Genomic DNA, 22177 nt, shown 5'->3' on the forward strand with positions numbered 1-22177 from the left:
CGGTTAAACATTCCAGGAAAAGTGCATGGTATGTCCCAAAGTAGGGCAAGTGATTGGCTGGGTAATAAACGAGTAAAACACACGTGCAAATAATAAAGCAATTAAGTGATTAAAGCAATTAACAAACAAACCAAGTGTAAGTGAATAATTCAATACATAAAACCATATGTAGAATGTAACCGGTGAGGTTAATTGGTCCTCATTATTAAATGCAGCTGGTGCAGGTAACTTCTTTAATGGGTTCCATGGGTACGGGATATATAAATGAGCTTCCTAGTGCGGTGAGTAAGTCTCTACCTTCCCTTATGGCAGGGTGCTTGAGTTGGTCGTGATTTGCGCAGAGGTTCTTTTGTGACGCAGGACGTTGAGAGAGAGAGAGAGAGAGAGAGAGAGAGAGAGAGAGAGAGAGAGAGAGAGAGAGAGAGAGAGAGAGAGAGAGAGAGAGAGAGAGAGATGCTGTTTTCTACATATTTTATTATATGTAACTTTGTTTTGTGGTTGTTTGTAAATTGGAGGGGCGGTAGAACGTAATCCGCTTTAACCTGTTGCAGTGGACAAGTGATTGGTTTATGGTTTGTTTTTATATATTTTGCGGAGTTGATTTTTCTTTAACTTTTTATAATTGGTTGTTTTTGGAAAGTGTACAGTGATTTTTTCTTGTATGTGTATACTACATTTATACATTGGTTCTGGGTTTATGATTAACGTAATGTGAGTGTTGGTCGCCCCTGGTGGTGATTGTTCGATTGTACTTGTATGTATTGTAATCGGTTTTTAATATTTAACTAGTCCTGTCATATACGGAATAAACTGTTACGGTCTTTTATTTGCACGTCTCTGTTTAAGGGGGACCTGCATTGGGGAATTGATCTTTAGCTTTAAGTATTTCTTTGGGTGAAATTCCCAAAGTGGCATAGTTGACAATTACCGGGTAGAAGAGCATCTGTGTGCGTCATGCCACAGCTCGGCTCCCTATGGTTACATTTAATATAAAAGAGTGAAAGATTGCAAATAAATACAAAAATAGTGAAACCCAGCTGTCACCATCTGTGATGTGTTCTGTATCTAGGCAGAGCCTATGCATATTTAAAATAGACCAAGTATTTTTATATTACGAATTACCTGCGATCGCATAAAAAGTCTTTGATCTTTAGAACGCTTAAATGGCCAGGGAACCCCACAAATGCATCTAGCAGTTCAGTGAGAGCAAGTACCTGCTTGCAAACTGCACGGCATACAGTATTCCTGCTCAGATGTTCAGTATCACAGATGGAATGCATGAAGTGTCCGCTGGCAAAATATTACAAAACAAGGTGTTCTCCGAACACATGGCACACTGTCTGTTCAATAGTGAGGGCATTACTCCGGCAAGTGGCATTGGAGACGTCTGGCCCTAGAAGCCAGCAAAGATATTTAATTCCCTCAGATGAGAATCGATATCTTTCATAGAGAACACCATCGGGGTAAGCTAGAGGAGTTGCATGGTCTCTAAACACCATCGCTCTGCGGAGTGAGCCTCTCACAATCCATGCGCTAATGGGTCTTCCAAAGGTGCTGGCATTTTTCCTGACAAGATTGTGGGGGGAGGGGTAACATCGAGTTAACCACGAAGATAACCTGCTCGGAGCATTTTAGAGATGCAGCATAAATTACCATGACAGCATACCTCGGGTAAAACTTATCCACCTTTTGTAGTTTGGGTTAACCGGGAAGTTACACCCGATGTCACAAAGTTACTCCTGTAGTTACCTGGATAAGCCAGTTACCTTGCTTCGTAGTAGACCCGTCTGGGCTGAACAAAAAAAACAACCAATAATAACATGGTTGTGTCAGAGAGGGTGACAGGGATTCTGTGTAATTCCTTATTCCTTCCACAAATTGGTTTATTATCACTAATTGATTGATTTATTGTTTTCACTTATTTTCACGTATATTTGAACACACGGGACACACTCCACCCTTCACTCACAGCCACCTCACCTATTAGCACGTGGATAAAAGCTGCCCTGATCAGTGGAAGAGAAAAACAGTAGAGAGGCAGCAACAGAAGGTCGCTTTGAGCACCAGCACCAGCACCAGCAGCAGCAGCAGCAGAAGAGGAGGCAGCACGATAGGGGTACAGTATACCGGCTGTGAGGGTGCCAGCCAGTGGGAGCTGAGCCTCTTGCTGCTGGAGCCTGGGGATAGGCAAATAAAGACCAGGTCTTCTTGGCATTAGACCGATTATATGAAGAGTGAGTGTCAAAGGCGAGATTACGAGCCCAATTCTTTAATATTAGGCAGGGGAAAGGGGAAACTTTGGGGGCATTCACTCTCCGGATTCGTGAGCTACTTTCCAGGTGGCACCAGGAGGAGCCCAACGGGTCTGCAAGAGAAGACAATATGCTGAGGGACCAATTTATCTCTGGTTTGGCATCTGGGACGATGAAGTCAGAACTACTGTGGCAAGTGCGACAGTATGTCTCCCAGACTTTTAAGCAGGTTCTTCAAGAGGCCTGGGCATAGGAGACCGAAGGATGGGGTAGAGAAGAAGAAGCCGTAGTCCTTGACAAGAGATCCCCCCACAGATCTAATGCTTGGAAACTTGCTTTCTGTGCCGAGCTACAAAAAGAATTACGAAAACAGGTACTGGAGCATGGACAAGTGTTGAGGGAGGAGCTAATGCAACCGATTGGACCCACACCAGGAATGCAGGGCCTGGGTCAGGAGGACCCGAGGGGCCAAATGGAGATCGGAAGATATTGGCCTCGGCCGGAACTCCAGTGGGACAAGAGGGGGCGCCCGATTTGCGCACAACATCGCCGAGGGGGCCACATTAGAAGACCCTCCCCCCAGCGGCTAGCTAGTGAGCTGACTTTAAACTCCTATCCCCAGTCATGGTAGGGCTCGTGGGTGGGGGACAAGCAGAGATTGCTTCCATTATAACTTAGCCCGATTTAGTTGGAGAGTGTCCCGGGATAGAAGTCCTGGTTGAGGGTGCCTGTCTGCCCTGGATAATGGACACCAGCTCAGAAGTTACCCTCATTAGTGAGGCCTTCCTTAAAAAATATTTGGAACAGTAAAGTGTCACCGGATGCGAAGAAACTCCCCGGTTAAAGCTGAGGGCTGTAAATGGCCTTCAACTTCCCTATCTCCATCCCTACCCTGTTGAGGTGCCACAGTGCCGGCCACTAGCTGACATAACCTGGATTGACGAATGGGAGGTTCAGACCGATCAAGACCAGACTATTCAATATAGCCAGCCAGACGTAGTGGAAGTGAGTGTGGGTCCTGTACAGGTGAATGGACCAGACTGCACAATTGACTGGATGCCTCTGACCCCTGGGTTTATGTCGGGTCAACGATGACAACTGCAAGTGCTCCTACAGAAGTGGCAGTGTACGTTTGCCACCCACGAAGAGGACTTTGGGCGGACTAGTGTGGTGTATCATCATATTCCCACTGGGGCTTCTCCCCCCTCCCGAGAGTGCTATCACCTGGTGCCTCCAGCCCTGTACCAGGAACTGCGCAAATTGCTCCAACAGATGGAGCACCAGGGAGTAATCAAATAGAGCAGCAGCCCGTGGGCAGCGCCAGTCATCCTCGTGAAGAAGGACAGTTCATGGAGATTCTGTGTGGTCTATAGGAAACTCAACTCCGTTACCCACAAAGACACCTACCCCCTGCCCCATATCGAAGAGTCCTTGACCAATCTGACAGGCATCGAGTGATATTCCACATTAGACCTGGACAGTGGTTACTGGTAGGTTGAAGTGGATCCATAGGACCGTGAGAAGACGGCCTTTAGCACTGTTTGAGAGGATGCCCTTCGGACTCTGCAATGCACCTGCGACCTTCCAGTGGTTAATGCAGAGGTGCTTGGGAGAACAGGTAAACAAGTTGTTATTGATTCACCTTGATGACATTATTGTTTATTCTCCTACTTTTGAACAGCACCTCTGGCATCTGAAGCAGGTCTTTGTCAATCTTCACGCCTATGGCTTGAAATTGCAACCGTGGAAGTGACTGTACAGAAGGAGGTGGGTTATCTGGGCCACCAGGTCAGTCAGAGCGGGGTGGCTCCTGACCCAGAGAAAGTGGCTGCAGTGGAAGAATGGGCTGTGCTAACCACGGTGAGGCAAGTACGGTCTTTTCTTGGCTTTGCGGGCTATTATCGTCACTTTATCCCCTCATTCTCTAAGGTGGCAACCCCCTTGCATCAACTACTCGAAGGATACACCCACATGAAAAACACTGCGCCTGTCCACTGGATTGCCACCTGCCAGGAAGCGTTCACATGCCTCAAGGACTAGCTGTTGAGGGCACCCATTCTAGCTTATGCTGATTTTGCACAACCATTTGTATTGTACACTAATGCCAGCTTAGAGAGGTTGGGGGCTGTCTTGTCCCAGGTTCAAGACGGGAAGGAGCAAGTCATTGCTTACGCGAGTCATAGCCTGCGTGCCCCAGAGAAGAACGAGCAGAATTATAGCTCATTTAAATTGGAGCTGCTGGCACTGAAGTGGGCAGTAACTGAAAATTTCAAGGACTTCCTTGAGGGAGCGACATTTGTAGTGTATATGAATAATAATCCATTAGTCCATCTTAGTACAGCGCAGCTGGGGGCTGTACAGCAACGTTGGATGGGCAAGACTAATCAAAATGCAGAGATTTTGACTAGACTCCTTGAAGAAGAGCTAATTCAGGTGCAGGCTGTGGAAGCTGGAGACCCCCATACCCCAGGAGGCTGAACCGGAAGAGGATTTTACATAGGGAGGGTGGCAGCAAGATGACCCCGCAATTTGGCAGGTGTTCGAGTGGGTGGCTGTGGGACGATTGCCTCCCTTGGCTATATCTTGGACCAGGTTACCTGAAGCCAAAAGTATCCTTCAAGAGTGAACGGAGTTCCTTAGCAAATTCCACAGTGGTAGATGGCACTTCAGACTCCAGATCTAGCAGAACGGGCAGAGAGAAGATCAGTAAAGGTGAGAAAGGGACATATTCAATACCATCCATGAGTGTGTGTGTTTGCAGCACTAACCTGTGAGCGAACGTGTCCTTTCTCTGAGCCTGTCTCTCTCTCCTTCTTCAGCCAACGGCTGGCTGCGTGGATGAGCGAGTCTGATCAGGGAGGAGTGCTGTCGGGAGAGATCTTCACCCCTAGCCTGGGACGGGAGCCATGTACTGGGCCGATTATCATCAATTGGACTGTGCATCAGTACTATCTATTCTCTTTCTTTCCTCTTATATATTGCTACTAATGTATTTGGTATGACTGGATATGGTTTTTGGGCTTAGTTTTAGTTCGGTTTTTAGTATAGTTATTTTTCTAGTTTTTAGCTTTTGTATTGATTTTAGTATTTTATTGCCCAGACCATTAAAGGCAATTTTAATGGTTTATTTAGTATTAACTCCTGGGATTAGCAGACTTTGTGCCCTGCTAGTTGCCCCACTCTGTTATTGTTTGTAGTGTGGTTCACTTTCATTACATAGAATAAAATATCTTTCTTATTGACCTTCTTGTGCCAGTGGTGTATGTCCTGAGATTTTGCCGCACGTGCACGGGGAAACAATTGGGTGGTAGCAAGGCCCCATCTCACGTAAATAAACTTGAGTGGCATACTGGGACTAGGTTGGGGTTCAGTGGTCACTGTCACCCGTGACAGTTGTCTTTGTCACAGTTGGACATTATGCTCACAGAAAAGAAGACCAAATAAATATTATTGACTACACACATTGGATGGTTAAAATGATCAATTTAGCATTTCAAGAAGAACTCTCCTGCACTCCTGGTTGATAAGATTCCAAGGTTTATGTTATTGTTGTTTAAGAGTGGATCTTAAAAAAATGCAAGCATTCGCAAATACTTTTTTTAAAGTTTTAAACCTGCGGGTAGCATTTGTAGATCACAAAACTGTGATAAACTCGACTGTTTTTATCTGTAACTGATTTAAAATAAATACATACATACATACATAAATAAAAAAGAATGTCTTATAATTGATATAATATTTGTATATTGATGACCCATTTATATAAATGCAAAGACATTCCACATTTTAATATAAATCTAAAGGAGAAATTACTATATATTATACATCCACACAAAATTCAATTCCAGAAATACTGAAAAAAGTAAACATGGCAAATATATTAGAAGAAATAGGCCTATTTGCAAAAGCCCAGTTTACATAAAGATATACATGCTATATGCCAGTATTTCTAAGACATGGAAATTGTGATGATTTAGGCTTTAGGCTTCATTCATTCTAAGATAGCAGATAGCAATATTGTTTCAGCTTTCAGCTTTGTTGCACTGACTGACTTGTCAGATTTAGATTAGATTAATAGCCATGTTCTCTATGCATAAATACAGAGACTGGTAACCAGTGCAGGTGCAGGCAGATATAATCTCTGGAGTATACCTATATGGCAGCTGTATCCCCCTCAAGCTACTTAGACAGGTAGATATTGTTTACAGCGATAGAGGCTTAACAATGCGATAAAAAATATATAAAATAATGAATAACAGCACCATATGCACCATAGCACCATATGTGCTAACATAAAAATAGATTAAGTGTAGATAAATAATGAAATAAAAACAGTTTTTACAGATACATGAAATGTAAAACACAATATAAAATAAATTTCTTATTAACTATATTGTGCAAAGAATAAACATAAACTGTGATTTAAAAAAAAAAGTCTGAAAAATATAATTACCTAAAATCTGTAGCCTATTAGAACATAAGAAATTTTACAAATGAGAGGAAGCCATTCAACCAATCATACTTGTTTAGCTGCTCATTTGGTGGTATTAAATACAATTTCTCAACAAATTCCTGTACAAAGAGGAGCTGAATTCAATGAGAATGGTCTTAATGGAGAACAAACTGACAAAATGCAGTCAAGCAGCAACAGCAAACAAGGAAAGGGAAACAGGGAATTAATCAGGTTATACAACCTAAGGTAGAAGTAATCTAGTTTGGCAAACAGAGCAGACATCTCCTTTCTGACAAAAGACCACATATAAACAAAATACAGAAAATCCCTTTAAAAATATTACAGATCTAAGCCTTTAATGTAGTATACTTCTAATGTTAAACCAAGGTTGATATGAATCTTGATATTTAATTTAAATGTAAATAATTCAAGCAAGTAGTTCAGGCCTGGAGAAGGAATGTTGACACACCTATACACCTTAGATATGAAAACATGTTTTTGTGTCAGCAGTTTAACCCTTACGAAGGTACTGAATAGTAACATCTTCCTACATAAGTATCTGGATAAGTGTGATTGCCTTCCTAGCAAGAAGATAAGAGTGCTCCCTGTTCCCAATTCATAATAAAACAGGGAGGTGTTGGGGGGGTATCTCACATCCCATTTGTAACCTTTCAGCATTGACCAATTCTGCAGAAATAGTATTTATAGACATTATACTGTGTTGATTATGAAACTAACTGTTTAGTTACATACAATGTAATGAAGTGCCATGGGTCTATACTCTGAATATGAAGGAAAAGGAATATTGATATTAAGAAGTCAATGACTGGCTAGGGACTGGCAATTGAAAATCAACCCATTGGCCATCTAATATTAATAGTAAAACAACATTAATTTATCTAGGCTTCTGGCAACCAAATATTTTCTTTACCACTGGAGGTTCAGGATACCACAGTCAACTTAAGTGCAAGTCACAAAGCTTTGAGGGTTATAGACAATGAAAACTTTATTCAGTATAAAATAGTTTTACAAGGTAGTCATGTGAGGTTTAAAGTCTTTTTCACACAGTTATTTTCCTTCCATCTAAGTTTGTCTTATTTACAAAAGCTTGCGTAGGTGGTGGAACACGTTTTCTCATATTTTCACATGATCCAAGAGGTCGCAGGTTCAGTACTACAGTGATGCCAGGAAAATGGCATGTGACCAATTCAAAAATGAAGAGAAGTATTCTGGCCATGCTTTAAAATAGTGGCCTCAAGGGAAGTGCAGTCAAGGGGAACTGAGCATCACAGGAATAACAGCAGAAAGACTCATGAAACAATATTGATCAGAAGATTCAAGATCAATAGAAGCCCTGAAACATAACTATATTCTATACTATTCTAAACTATATATAAGGGCGTCTGCCAAGAAATAATAATAATAATAATAATAATAATAATAATAATAGATTTCTTAACTATAACTATATTTCTGGCTGCTAATAAATACATAATATATTGATTCTACTTGAAAGTCTGCCTAACTCCAAAATACAGAGTAGTCACATATTGCTTATTATTAATACAAGTACAGGTCAGTGAAAAACTCTCCAGAGTATTCAATACTTTAGAAGGTAATTAGTGTGTTCCTAACTCTGCAGCACTCTGAATTCACATCACAGCTGAAATACAGAAGGAGGGATTTTCAAAGTTTAGCTAGAAGTTTTGAAAATACAATGACGACAAGCATATCATATATAATATAATAATATAATATAAAATTCTATAATATAGAAATATAATTGGACAACACTGAGAGAAGTAAATGAGAAAAGAAAACATGCAGACATCATACAAACTCAAATGATAACCATGGCAATAAGAACACACAAAACGTGTAAAGATTTTCCCATCAAGCGCTTTTTAAAGGAATTTTCATACACAATTGCAACTGTTAAAATTACTAAAAACACTGTACTGTCATTCAGTTAGAAATGGGATTGATTATAGCAATGGCATTTGTAATTTATATAAGATTTCAAAATTTGATAAACATATGAACACTAATTGAAGGCCAATATTGATCTGACTATTACAACATAACCATACATATTACCTTGCATGTCACTGCAACTCTACAGCATAATTGTAAGTGACCAAATATAATTGTAATTGTCACGAAACAATTGACACACTCACAAGACAACGGCTGTAACTGTAATTCGAATTCGAATTGACCGCAGGTCTGTTAAGTGGTGGGCCAATGTTGGAGGTTTGTGGGCTTGTTTGATTATTATTGATGTACAAGTGAAGGACAAACAGAGCGCATTGTAGCCTAATGTTACTATGTATTGTAGTAACTGGAAGCTTTAGTGATGTATATAGCGTGAGCCATAGCTATTTGAGCAATTATCCCAATGAGCTTTATTATGCTCCTACTGAAATTCATCATGGGCCCAAATACCTTAACACATACAAAAAACAGAAGTGGAACAATAAATAATATATATAAACAGGAGTTTTTACAACCTATATAAAAGACCAGATCACTTTATTTACACACAAACACACAGTACATCCAAAGTCCTTCTAAAACAAATAAAAAAACAACACATTACAAATTATTACCACCTTGCTTAACACAGTTTGTGGTCTCTGACTCATTAGCATAATCTTTTTTTTTCTGGAAACTGAGTGTATTTTCAGACAAAATAAGTTTGGCCCATTTAGTCACTGCAGCTGCAGAAGTAGAAATATCTGTACAATACATGTGTAGGTGAAATCTGCATGAAATTCAATCCCATCCAATTTAGGATGACTGAGTTGTCCCATTGAATTCTGCTTCCCTTTAATTTATTTGCATCTAAATCATAGTCAGACCTCTTTTACAATGTTACACCTGTCAATAACTTCATAACTTATTTACATTTACATACAAGTTTAAAATAATAAAGTATATTAATAACTTTAAATCTCCTTTGATAAAGCTATCCGCCACATGTTTACAATAACAAAACGACTAACACTAACTGAAATAACAGAAAACTGCTCCTTGGAGTGTGTACATGTTTAACAGAAGCTGTAGCACCATTGTGAAAAGGCATGGGGTTCCCAAACCCAGGACACAGTGTGATAGGACAGAGTTTTATTTGGTGCCCCCAAACTATAAGAACCTACAAATATTGAAAATATTATAATATGGATTTTTTATGAGTGTGTCATAAAAATAAATATATTCATTCATGTTTTTTTTCCCTACTTTGCTTCTCATATTCTATTAATCCTCATTTGCAAATGAGCAAATTCAAATTCGAGGAATCTCCATGAAACGGTCCACCAGAGTAAAATGCCCCCCAATTCTCAAAAACAAAAATCACATAGTTACAACATAGTCTTAAAATATAGGCCTGATACATACAAATACGGAGCACAGTAAATAGTTTTAAATTAATAAGACTGGATATGTTGTAACTTTATTGAAGCTAAACTCTCTTGGTATATAATCCACTTCAGACTTTAGAAAAATATATTAACCAGAACAGTAGCAACAACAACAAAAAAACAGTACAAAACTATGAAACAGCTACCAAAAGTAATTATCCATGGAAAAATAATATAGTTGTATGTTAAAGTAAAGGAGACAATACTGAAGTACAATATTTATATATACCTGGATTTCCCTAAGATCATTTCTTTCATCATCCAAGATCAAAAGCACCAAAAGTCACATCACAAAATCCTTTTTGAACCAGTGCACCCAAAAGACTGAATAAAATAAATTCCTCTCTGGCCACACTGGAAAAAGTTATTAAAGATCCTTATTGATGGCATGTCAAATACAACCAATGGTCGGAGAGGAGGAACATGAAGTGGATAGGTGTGGTGTTGTGATTGAGGTATAGCTGTATAGCTGTATATACTGCATCATTCCCTCATGCTGACAGGCAGACAAAGCCAGCTCTCTTTTCTACACTGGGAACCCTTCAGCACTTTTTCTGGGTTCTGGATGAGCCTTTCACGGAAATATATGGAAGACCCACGGGCCAATCATCCCTGGGCCAATACTTGATCTCTGGCAGGGCATAGGGGATCTCGTGGGTGGCATCAAAGTAAGCGATGACAGTACTGCCATGGGCTGTAGCCACGACAATGAGGATGTGCCTGGAGTGAAAGAAGACAGACAGAGGACGAAAGAAGGAGAGAGAGAGAGGAAGGGGGGAGTGGGTTAATACATACTTATTGCATCGAGCAAGATGCAACTCTAAGTGATCATCTCTCTCCCTCTCACCAGATGCTGTGCAGGTAACAGAAGTTGATCCTTTTCCAGAAATTGCAAAGGAAGCGGTCACTCAGCCAACAGCCGATGGCCAGTACCCACCAGCCAACAGAGACCCAAGCCAGCCGCAGGACTTTAGGGTTAGTGCAGCTGGGGGAGAGAGGCAGAAATACAGAGAGACAGTGAGAGAGAGAGACAGACCAGTGGTCAATCTTTGTAATCTGTAACCGTTGGCGCCACTCTGTCTAGAGACTGTCTAAACAAATGGTGCCCAACTGTAGTCCAGTTTCATAGGTAACCCTTTATCAACCATTTTTGACATTGGTTATCTATTGTGTCAATTACTTGTTCAAGTAAGGGAAACGAGATTTGTGGGGAATTAAATGAATTCAGGCATTGGTATTAAATGGTCTCTAAAGTATTGAATGCATCTAAACACCTGTTTAGACTCTCAAAACCCCAGCAACTGGTTTGTGTTCCAGCTGTGGCTCTCGGTTAGCTAAACTGGCCCCATGAATGAGAAGGCTGTCTTAAATTTGTTTTCAGATCCTAAAACGTTGTGATTTTAAATTATGTAGAACCCAACCAAAACTTTGCCGTAAGTACAAACTTGAAATCGATCGCAGTTAAAATGTATTGTAAGAAGACACTTTCTATTAAATGTTGCAATAAAGAACAAGTTTGTCATCTGTGAATCATGGGTTTGGACGTGGCATAGGTTCAAATTCTTCATGGGCAGAGGAAACTTATCTTGATGTCAGTGTCCAAAAATCAAGTAATTAAGCCTGCCTTTTATAAAGCACCTGTAGATCTTGGATTAATCCCCATCCTACAGACCCCCTCCAAAATCACAGCCCTGGGCTTACCCCTTTAACTCAAGGCCCAGGCAGTACAGGATGTGAAGGGCAATGCAGTTGAGGGCATAGGCATTGACAGTGGGCTTGGCAAAGGATGAGAGGGTACTGAACACAGTGGTCAGAAACACCAGAATGGAGAACTCAGACCTGCAACCAGAGCACAAAACAGTGAGGAACCAAACACAGAGACACTGCCTCTGATTACTGTATACATATTGCTGTACATAGATGGGAATGCAGGAAGACGGATAGGTTAACAGGTCCAAACTATCTGTTCATTAGGGAATACAGTTAGGCTTTTGCTTATTAATCAAACAACAGATCAATTGCAAGCTGAGACTAGACTACAAAACTGAGTGTACAAGGTGCACAGACAGCTAATGATTATGATACTATGCACCTGGAACTTAAATCAAGTGACATTTATCAGTCAGTGCCTCCATCAAAGAGGGATTTGAACCTGTGATCTCTTAGGGTAACTGTACAACAGGTGGAGGTTTTGACAAAGTAGGTAATACATTAAAGTCCAAGCCACTTGTGCTTTCCTGCCAAAAACTATTACCATGGTTAGGAGTCATATAGCTGAGCTAGAGGAAAGGCAGACAACTCAGTGATACAGCAGAGAGGTGAAAGATAGGATCCATTTGATACCAATCTACAAGAAAGGGGACAAAACTGAGCCAGGAAATTACAGACCAATCAGTCTCACCTGCATCACTTGTAAAATGTTGGAAAAAATGATTAGGCAGAAAATCAAGGAGAATTTTAATGAAAACCATATTCTTGGAGATAGTCAACATGGGTTTAGACGATGCAGATCATGTCTTATTAATCTATTAGATTTTTTTTAACATGCAACTGCAGCTGTAGATCACATGAAAGCATATGGTATGATATACTTCGATTTTTCAAAAAGCTTTTGATAAGGTTCCACACCAAAGACTGATCCTCAAATTGGAAGCTGTAGGCATTCAGGGCAATGTAAGTAGATGGATTATGAACTGGTTGATGTATAGGAAACGGAGGGTGTCGATTAGAGGAGCTGCTTCTAACTGGAGTGAGGTTGTTAGTGGAGTTCCACAGGGATTAATACTAGGGCCTTTGCTTTTTCTAATCAATATTAATTATCTGGACTCTGGGATAGTTAGCAAACGTTGCAGATGATACTAAAATATGTGACTCAGCAGATAGGTGGCTCAGCACAGGTTATTCAAAGGGATTTAGATAATAATCAGTTGTGGGCCGACACCTGGCAGATGAAATTCAATGTGGACAAGTGCAAGGTATTACATGCAGGTAAGAAAAATGTCCACTATAATTATACTATGGGAGGAATAGAACTAGATGAAGTAACGCATGAGAAAGACTATGTGGACTCATCACTTTCTCCATCCAAACAATGTGGGGAAGCAATAAAAAAGGCAAACAGAATGTTAGGATATATTGTAAAAAGTGTAGAATTTAGAACAAGGGAAGTAATGTTAAGACTGTACAATGCACTAGTTAGACATCATCTGGAATATAGGGATCCACACTTCAAGAAAGATATCGCTGCTCTAGAGGCAGTTCAGAGAAGAGCAACCAGACTTATTCCAGGTCTGAAGGGAATGTCCTACTCTGACAGACTGAAGGAACTGAACCTTTTCACCCTGGAACAGAGGAGACTACATGGGAACTTGACTCAAGTTTTCAAAATCATGAAAGGCATCGACCACATCAAACCAGGGGAGCTTTTCCAGATCAGCAGGGACACATGCACCCGGGGACACAAATGGAAATTGGGCTTCAATGCATTCAAGACTGAAAACAGGAGACACTTCTTCACACAGAGAGTTGTCACAATCTGGAACAAACTCCCCAGCGATGTGGTTGAAGCTGAAAATTTGGGAACATTTAAAATAAGACTGGATAGGATCCTTGGATCACTCAATTATTAAAGGACACCAAACGAGCACGATGGGTCGAATGGCCTCCTCTTGTTTGTAAACTTTCTTATGTTTCTTATGTTTCTTATGATAGGCTTTCTTCAAATGAAGATGCCTTAACCCTGAAAACGACACTTCCTGTGTTAATGTACTCTACAGGAACAGCAAGATGGAACCCAACTCCCAAGCTAGCAATGCGTTTGGGTATTGTTGGTTACAGAATGTTTTCCGATTGCTGCTGATCTGAGGGTATATCACTTTCCCCACTCTGTAAGAAGATCCTTCCCTTCAGCTTTGGCTCTCGCTTTACTCTCTCTGCTTAGTGAGCTATCAGCCGTGGAGATCCTGGCTGAATGCTGTGCCATGCCAGAGGATATCAACATCATCTGACAGTTCCCACACCCTGCTCTCAGGTATATCCCGCTGCAGCCTGGCACTGGTGTCTAAGGCTCAGGTTTTCCCTATATCAACTACACACCTCTTCACCTTTATAACTGATTGACAGGGAACATTGTCCAGAACACCTCTCATTGTTCTCAGCTCTCTCTTCCTCTCCTTGCTCTCGGTTTTATTTCTGCATTCAAGCCGTGCCAGTGAATCAACCATGCTATTGCTGCCATCTAGTTAGTGAAGGTGGTTTTATTTATGTACACATTCTTTTTACAGTTTCTATATATACATCCTGCTAAAAGTGCTGCTAAATATATTAATTAAATGGCTGGCAAGGTGTATGCAATTTGACTCAACTTTTCCATTGTCAGACACTTTTCACCAGTCAGGCTACAGGCTGTTAAAGTCACAGTCACAGGACTTTCCAGTAAAACATGTAAACGATTTATTCTCGAGAGCAGAAGCTCTCACGCAGTACACAGTAATCAATGATGTGTCATAACAGTACTTTACATCAGATATAACTATGTAATACACACACTGTAGAACTACGTGTTAATGTAACTGCCTGCAGCTCAGTGTACAGAGATAACACCCTGTCTTTCTCAGCAGCACCAGCCGAGATGCCTCAGTCTCTTCACTGTGCAAGAAAGGGGATGTCATGGTTACCTGTTCTTGATGAAATTGGGAAAGTGTCTTCGTGGAAACCAGAGAGCATAACCAATGGCCAGCACCCAGAGGATGGAGATTTCATCCAGCATTTGACCTACGTAGCTCAGGGTCATGTGGAAGTAGATGGAGAAGAGGCCTGCAAGAGAAAAGAGAGATGACTATTGACAGAAGGAGTTCAAACAGTGACCATAATAGCTTATATCATAGGGGTGTCCAAATGCAGCCAGGTTAAGGGTGTTGAACATCTCTTTAAAAGAATACAAGGGCAATAATACAAGGACCCAATATATCACATGGATTATATCAGAATACAGTATTATGGTTACACTATGCACTGTATAAGTCTTCTACTTCTTTCTGTGTTTCCAGGTGTATTACTGCCCTGTTTATAATTTCTGAGGCCTTTTAATTGTACCCCAACACCAGTGATATCCACTGGTTATACTTGTATCTTTCAGTGCAGCATCAAACCTTACCTTAGAAGTACTGCGCACTACAAAACTACACCACATCTGCACACAGTCGGATCAATCACGGGAGTTGTGGTAGAAGTCTTAGGTCTGGAGATGCACGGTACAGTAGGGCCTTACCTACAAAGATCATCATGGTCCAAACCAGGTGCACAGCCCAGCTCCTCTCCCTGGCATAAGGGTGCAGCAAGTACAGCATGAGCGGGGAGAAGATGAAGAAGATGAAACTGCTCACCTGAAAAGACCATGCAACACTTGTTACCTCCACAGCCTACTGATCAGTCTACTGATGTGCTCCACATTCCCCTGTACCTGGAGAACTTCTGTTTCTGCTGAGCTGGATACATACAGTCTCTAGCACAGTGATGGTGTTACAAATTTTGTTGTGGGGGACTAGTGACAATAATCTGTAAAAACCTTGTACCCTGCTCCAACAGCCAAGCCTTTTTGCATATGTCTCAACCAATTGAGCTACAAGCCTCATTGTAAGCCTGTTTACCACAAATCGAGGGACCATTCAGTACAGGTTTAATGTTCATGTCTGAAACAGTGACGAAGTAATGTACAGGGCCATTGAATGCTCCAATGTTAGCTCACCTACCTGAGTCCTGTAGCAACACAGCAAGACAAACATTATTGTCAATATACCCCTCGATCTCCCCTTTGTCGCAGCACATGCAAACAGTGACCTACCAAACAATCTTTTGCCACAGGTGTGAATGTAACCAGGCAACAGCCAGGCGCAAAAACACCAGATTGTTTGCTCAGCAGGCTTTACTGGGATCTCTGGCTTTAGGATTAAAGTACCACTACACAGGTGGGAAATTAAATGTTGGGTGACTAATTGCCTTTGATTCATGTTGTGCTGATAATTGGCTTATATTTCTTGCTACAAAATGTCCTTCATTTGACCCTCGCCCTTTAGAGAACCCCAATGCCAAGCCCCCTGATTGGAAATTATGATTGAAACATTATTCTAAAGCATTTTCCACCTGTGCAGATGATTGTGACCACCAATACTCTGACCTCAAACTGTACACAACTGTACTGTACAGTGCCTGCATATACTTTTGTGGTCAAAATCGTGCTGTGCCAGCTTAAGACTGCAATATGCAATATGCAACATGCTACTGACCAGAGAGTCATCTGCATGATCTTAAGTAGCTCCCATTTGCTTCTGAATTGAAATCAATAATGAGCAAAATGTGCATTCCTAATTCAACAACAGTCTGGAGTGATGAAAGAGACCTTTACTCCCTTTATCTCCCTCAGGAGCTCAATGTAAAAAGATTCCAGCAAATTACTTACCAACTGGTAAGCAAAAGATGACAATACATAAAGCTTTGGGGCATTTGAAGTTGAATTTGGTCAGGACTCAAGCAGCTAAGCTTTTGCATTTGCCTAGTAGAATTACATCAGTCTCAATCTCTTTTATTATTTTCATGGTATAGAATTCAAATAGTTGCATTTGACAAACCATACCGTGTTGTAATACTCAACCACTGAGTCTGAGTGCCTGTAGTTGTCTTCACACCAGTCCACCTCCGAGCTCTCATAGGCAAACGCCCCCGCCATTTTGCTGCGGAAGAACACAGACACAGTCCTTTTCACTACTGGGACACCGCACACGCCACAGGCCTGCAGGAGACAGGGCAGAGAAGGGTTTAATTATTCCCATGACAAAATGCAATCACAGCTGTAGCCAACTGTACACAAGTGAGGAATCTGCTCTGTGACAGCCAGTAGGTCCACTCTGTTCAGGGCGATGGGAGGAGGTAGAAACCTGTTGGACAACTCAATTCTTTCACTTTCCACCCACTCTCTCACAGTTGAGAGTACAGGATAGAACTGTTTCTTCGGAATTGTCCTGGGGCTTCACACCAAAACCTGAGTTTTAAACCTTTACGGGGTGATGGTCTCAAAATCTAAATTCCTTTTTTTACAAAGGTTTAGCATGTAAACTGTAGTGTCCCTCTGCCCTGATCCAAGACACTTTTTTTCTGGATTAAAAGGCATCTTCAGATCCCTCCTCAATGTGAAAAATAGCCACATTGAACAAACAGTAGGAATACTACTATTACGTGTCTTCTGAGTTAATGTAAAACAAAACCCCAGACAGAAAGTAAGAATAGCCTATGTGAAGGAAGAATTAAGCATTCAAAAAAATAATGTGTTATACAAAAGCATTTATTCACCGATCTGATTTACTCCAGATTAATCAATATATTGAATTGAGGGTGAGTACTCCATGGATTTGGGATAACAAATTCAATAGTAATTTCAGTGTGTACTAATACATTCATTCTGATATTATGTTTTTTAGAATTAAATAGGGAATTTCCTCCCAAAATAACTTGATCCCACAGTGTGCACCTGCAACTGCTAGTTATATTACACTTGGATTATATCTAAAATATACATATTTTTCAATATAAATCTTTAATTAAACACTGTTCTATGCCCCCCAAGGCCCAGAACATAATAAAACCAAAACAACAAAAATAAGTATAGGCCCTGTTTCAACAGACAGATACTGTTTGATTTGATTGTGGAATTTTGATTGATTTTTGAGTTGCTCTTGAACAATTAATATGATATGATGATTTTAAATTGCAATCGGTTTCTTTACAACTGCATCCATTGGTCACTAGAATGGCGGTAATTTAAATACAAGATGATCGCGTATAATTTACATATATTATGATTTAATATAATAATAATAATAATAATAACAAATTACATTAACAAAATTTGTCTGCAAGACAAATATAAAGAGTTAGAAAAGAAACTAAAGAGCAGAACCTCCAAGGTAGGTTTCTCCGAAATACTTCCGGTACCACATGCATGGCCAGGGAGACAGGTAGAGATTAGAAAGTTTACCACGTGGTTGAAATCTTGGTGTAGGGAAGAGGGTTTTAGATTTTTGGAGCATTGGTCTTTCTTCTGGGATAGATGGGACCTTTACAAACCAGACGGTCTACATCTAAACAGAATGGGGGCTGATGCATTGGGAGAGCGTATGTGCAGAGTAATTGAGAATCTTTTAAACTAGGGACCAGGGGGGCAGGGAGCTCTGACAATGGGAGATGTTCCACTAAGGAAAGAAAACCAAGGGAAACTACTAGTAGGAAAGTCCTGAAATGTTTGTACCTCAATGCCAGGAGTATAAGGAACCTAGAAGCCACAGTGTTGGCATGTGACTATGATGTTGTAGGAGTGACAGAAACATGGCTTACAGAAAATGATAGGGATGAATACAAGTTGAAAGGATACACACAGTTTAGGAGAGACAGACAAAATCAAAGAGGTGGTGGGGTAGCATTATATGTCAGAAATTACATTGAGGCAGAAGAACTCAAATTAGATCCTAGTAATGAAACAGAATCTTTGTGGGTTAAACTTCTGAACAAAAGATCTGGAGGATTAGTTTTTAGGAGTGTGTTACAGACCACCCAACTCAACTCACCCAATATTCAGAAAGATGTTGCATTGTACAGTGTAATCAGCACTGCATGTAGCAAGGATGTGGCTGTTATAATGGGGGATTTCAATTTCCCAAACATAGACTGGGAAAGCCCAGTTTGGACTACAGAAGCAGAAATATAAATGGTGGAGATAGTAAATGACTGCTTTCTCACTCAATTTGCCAGGGAACCAACCAGAGAGAGAGCATGCTTGACTTGATCTTTTCAAATTACCAAGATAGAATCAGAGGGACACTAGTTGGAGAACCAATGGCAAACTGTGATCACAGTATGGTTAGCTTTGAGGCATACTTTCAAAAAACAAGGACCAAGTCTAAAACAATGGTCTACAATTTTAGAAAAGCAAACCTTGAAGGTATGAGGCAGCACTTAGAAGAGTTAGACTGGAGCACACTGGATACAGATTCAGTTGAAAATGGATGGTTATATTTTAAGAATATACTACTTGAGGCTCAGGAGAAATTTGTACCCAAACTTAGTAAACTGAGGACCAAAAAACATAGGCCAAAATGGTTTAATAGAAGTATGCAAAATGTTGTATAGCACATACAAAAATGATAGAGATTAAACAAAATACAAGGAATATGTTGAACTGCAAAGAGATCTTAAGAAAGGCATCAGGAAAGCAAAGAAGGAAATAGAAAGAAACATAGCTCTTGGAGCTAAAATGAATGCAAAGAGTTTTTCTTTCAATACTACAACAGCAAGATGTCAATAAAGGAAGAAGTGAAACAGATAAAGGGTAAAAATTGTAGTATCTTGGAAAATTAACAAGATGTGGCCAATGTTCTAAATGAGTATTTCTCAGAGGTTTTTAGAAAATAAAAAACAGATAACATGCCACAGGTTAACAACCAGTCCAGTCAAATCTCAAAAGAGAGATCAGGATAATAAGGAGGAGGTACTACAGGGACTAGCAGAATTAAAAACAAACAAATCACCTGGGCCAGATGGTATATTTCCAGCAGTACTTAGGGAAATTATTTATAGGCCGCTAACTCAAATATTCAAAATGACACTTAGAACAGGGGATGTGCCAACTGACTGGAAGACGGCAAATGTCATACCAATCCACAAGAAAAGGGACAAAACTGAGGAAACAGAGGGTGTCAATTAGAGTAGTTGCTTCTAACTGGAGTGAGGTTGTTAGTGGAGTTCCACAGGGATCAGTACTAGGGCCTTTGCTTTTTCTAATCTATATTGATGATCTGGACTCTGGGATAGTTAGCAAACTTGTCAAATTTGCAAATGATACTAAAATAGGTGGCTCAGCAGATACAATTTCGGCAGCACAGATTATTCAAATATTCAATTGTGGTCCGACACATGGCAGATGAAATTCAATGTGGACAATGCAAGGTATTACATGCAGGTAACAAAAATGTCCACTATAATTACAGTAGGCAGTTCAGAGGAGAGCAACCAGACTTATTCCAGGTCTGAAGGGAATGTCCTACTTATAGAGACAGGGAACTGAACCTTTTCACCATGGAACAGAAAAGAGACTACATGGGGACTTGATTCAAATCTTCAAAATCATGAAAGGCATCAACCACATCAAACCAGAGGAGCTTTTCCAGATCAGCGGGGACACATGGACCCGGGGACACTGGGCTTCAAGGCATTCAAGATGAAAAACAGGAGAAACTTCAACATACAGAGAGTTGTCACAATCTGGTACAATCTCCCCAGCGCCCATTGCCACAGAGACCACCCTACATCATTAATTTGACATTTGTCCTGTCCAACTGTACATTAAAGGACAGGAATGCATTTAGCTGCGGTATAAATTTATTATCTACATCACAACGATTAAGAATGAAACAAATCACTTTGAAAGAATGGGAAATTAATAGTTACTTGTTAGAAAACTCCAGGGTCACAGCACACATAGCACAGAGGCACAAAATGATTTCTGTTTCCACAGTAGCATCACATTGTTGCTTTCACAGTAACACGGGAAAATGCATGGTTGTACACATGGTGAAATAATTCAGAAAACGAAATTGTCTATTGATCAAGGAGGCAAGAAAAATAAAACTATAAACTGACCTCATTTTGCATTCAGCGAAATTACGACGCAGGTGTGCAGAGTTTTAGAAATGCAAATACTATATATCTCTGATTCTCACAATTCAGACCTGACAATACATTATACAGAAAAATAAAGAGCTGCAAGATGCATTATTGTGAGAGCCTAGCCAATGTCTATATATCAATCTACACCATGTACTTGTGTAAATTGTAAATTGGAATTTGTAAAATGTATTATTTTGAATTGCTATGTTTTAGCTAAATTGAATTTGTAATGATTGATGCCTTGTACTTAACTGTATTTTTGCACTTTGCACTTATGTTGTAAGTCGCCCTGGATAAGGGTGTCTGCCAAGAAATAATAATAATAATAATAATAATAATAATAATAATAATAATAATAATAATAATAATAAAATACAAATAATTATACTAAAATACAACAATGCAAGTGGTAAGGATCAACTACACACACACACACACACACACACACACACAAATACACACACACATTACAAAACGGTTTCTACCTGTTGTACATTTTTACCCAGCTAAAGACAATTGCATAATTAGAGAAACAAACCAAAAGGCAAAGTTTAGAAAGGGACACGCTGAACTCACCGCCTGTCAGGACACTGGCAACACCTACAGGTGCCTGGGCTCCGGCGCCGCTGAGGAATAAGTACATGCAATGCAGCCCGGCCAGTTGCGCGGGTCCAGAACACCCGCCGTGACGTCACTCTCAGGTATGCAGGTAAAAGCACCCCGCTGTGCTGTGTCAATCGCTCTGTATCCCACTGAATTATGTGGCCCAAAGGTATCAGGCCTGATCACTTTCCCTGTCGAAAAGAGCCTCTTTCTGTGAGGTGCCCACAATCCCGTTTGCAGTATTTCGCTGTGCTTAGCGTCTGTCATTACTTATTGTAGGATTGTATTATAAATTAGTCTCTTATGAGACCTGGGCCTTTCATGCAAGCGCTACAGGGCGCCTTGGTAAAATTCTACATAGGCTGTGTGATTGTGTGGGTTGGAAGTTAATTTGTGTTCATTCTGACATACCAGTACTTGACGATATCATTGCACCTCACATCATCATGAAATTAAAAACTAAGTGATGGATGATATTTTCTATTGATACTCTTAGAGCTACTAGTATCAATTGAAAATACATCATTTAAAGTATATATATATATATATATATATATATATATATATATATATATATATATATATTATATTATATAAACAGTTATACAATATATACCAAAAATAATGATAGGGTTCTATGTTGTTTTTAATTATTACCAGGTCGTTTCTTTCTGTTCAGTTAGAAAAATCATGGCTCAAAAGTCGCAGTGAACTAACCACCCCCCCAATAAAAA

At 40.2% G+C, this 22177-nt stretch overlaps 1 protein-coding gene across 2 annotated transcripts; it reads right to left on the bottom strand.

The window, feature by feature from the left end:
• Positions 1-9220: 9220 nt before the first annotated feature.
• acer1 (alkaline ceramidase 1) lies at positions 9221-21499 on the bottom strand. Of its 2 annotated transcripts, XM_066695725.1 has the most exons (7): positions 21417-21498; positions 16759-16914; positions 15397-15511; positions 14804-14942; positions 11829-11966; positions 10975-11112; positions 9221-10847 (listed from the first exon to the last, which is right to left on the bottom strand). In XM_066695725.1, exons 2-7 carry the CDS (start codon positions 16849-16851, stop codon positions 10670-10672), a joined length of 801 nt encoding a protein of 266 aa, XP_066551822.1. In that variant the 5' UTR covers positions 16852-16914; positions 21417-21498; the 3' UTR covers positions 9221-10669. The 2 variants fall into 2 exon arrangements, with proteins under 2 accessions (XP_066551822.1, XP_066551823.1); XM_066695726.1 differs by lacking the exon at positions 11829-11966 and having other exon boundaries at positions 21417-21499.
• Between the last annotated feature and the right edge of the window lie 678 nt (positions 21500-22177).

This window comes from Amia ocellicauda, chromosome 22 (assembly GCF_036373705.1).
Source record: "Amia ocellicauda isolate fAmiCal2 chromosome 22, fAmiCal2.hap1, whole genome shotgun sequence".
Lineage (NCBI taxonomy): Eukaryota > Metazoa > Chordata > Actinopteri > Amiiformes > Amiidae > Amia > Amia ocellicauda.

Bases quoted from the DNA above. Each gene is read 5' to 3' on its own strand.
- acer1 (XM_066695725.1), bottom strand. From the start codon at position 16,851: ATGGCGGGGGCGTTTGCCTATGAGAGCTCGGAGGTGGACTGGTGTGAA. The intron at 11,967-14,803 runs GTAACCATGACA...CTCTGGTTGCAG, and splicing joins CCCAATTTCATCAAGAACAG to GTCTGAGTTCTCCATTCTGG. The intron at 10,848-10,974 runs GTGAGAGGGAGA...CTTTCACTCCAG, and splicing joins TGTTACCTGCACAGCATCTG to GCACATCCTCATTGTCGTGG.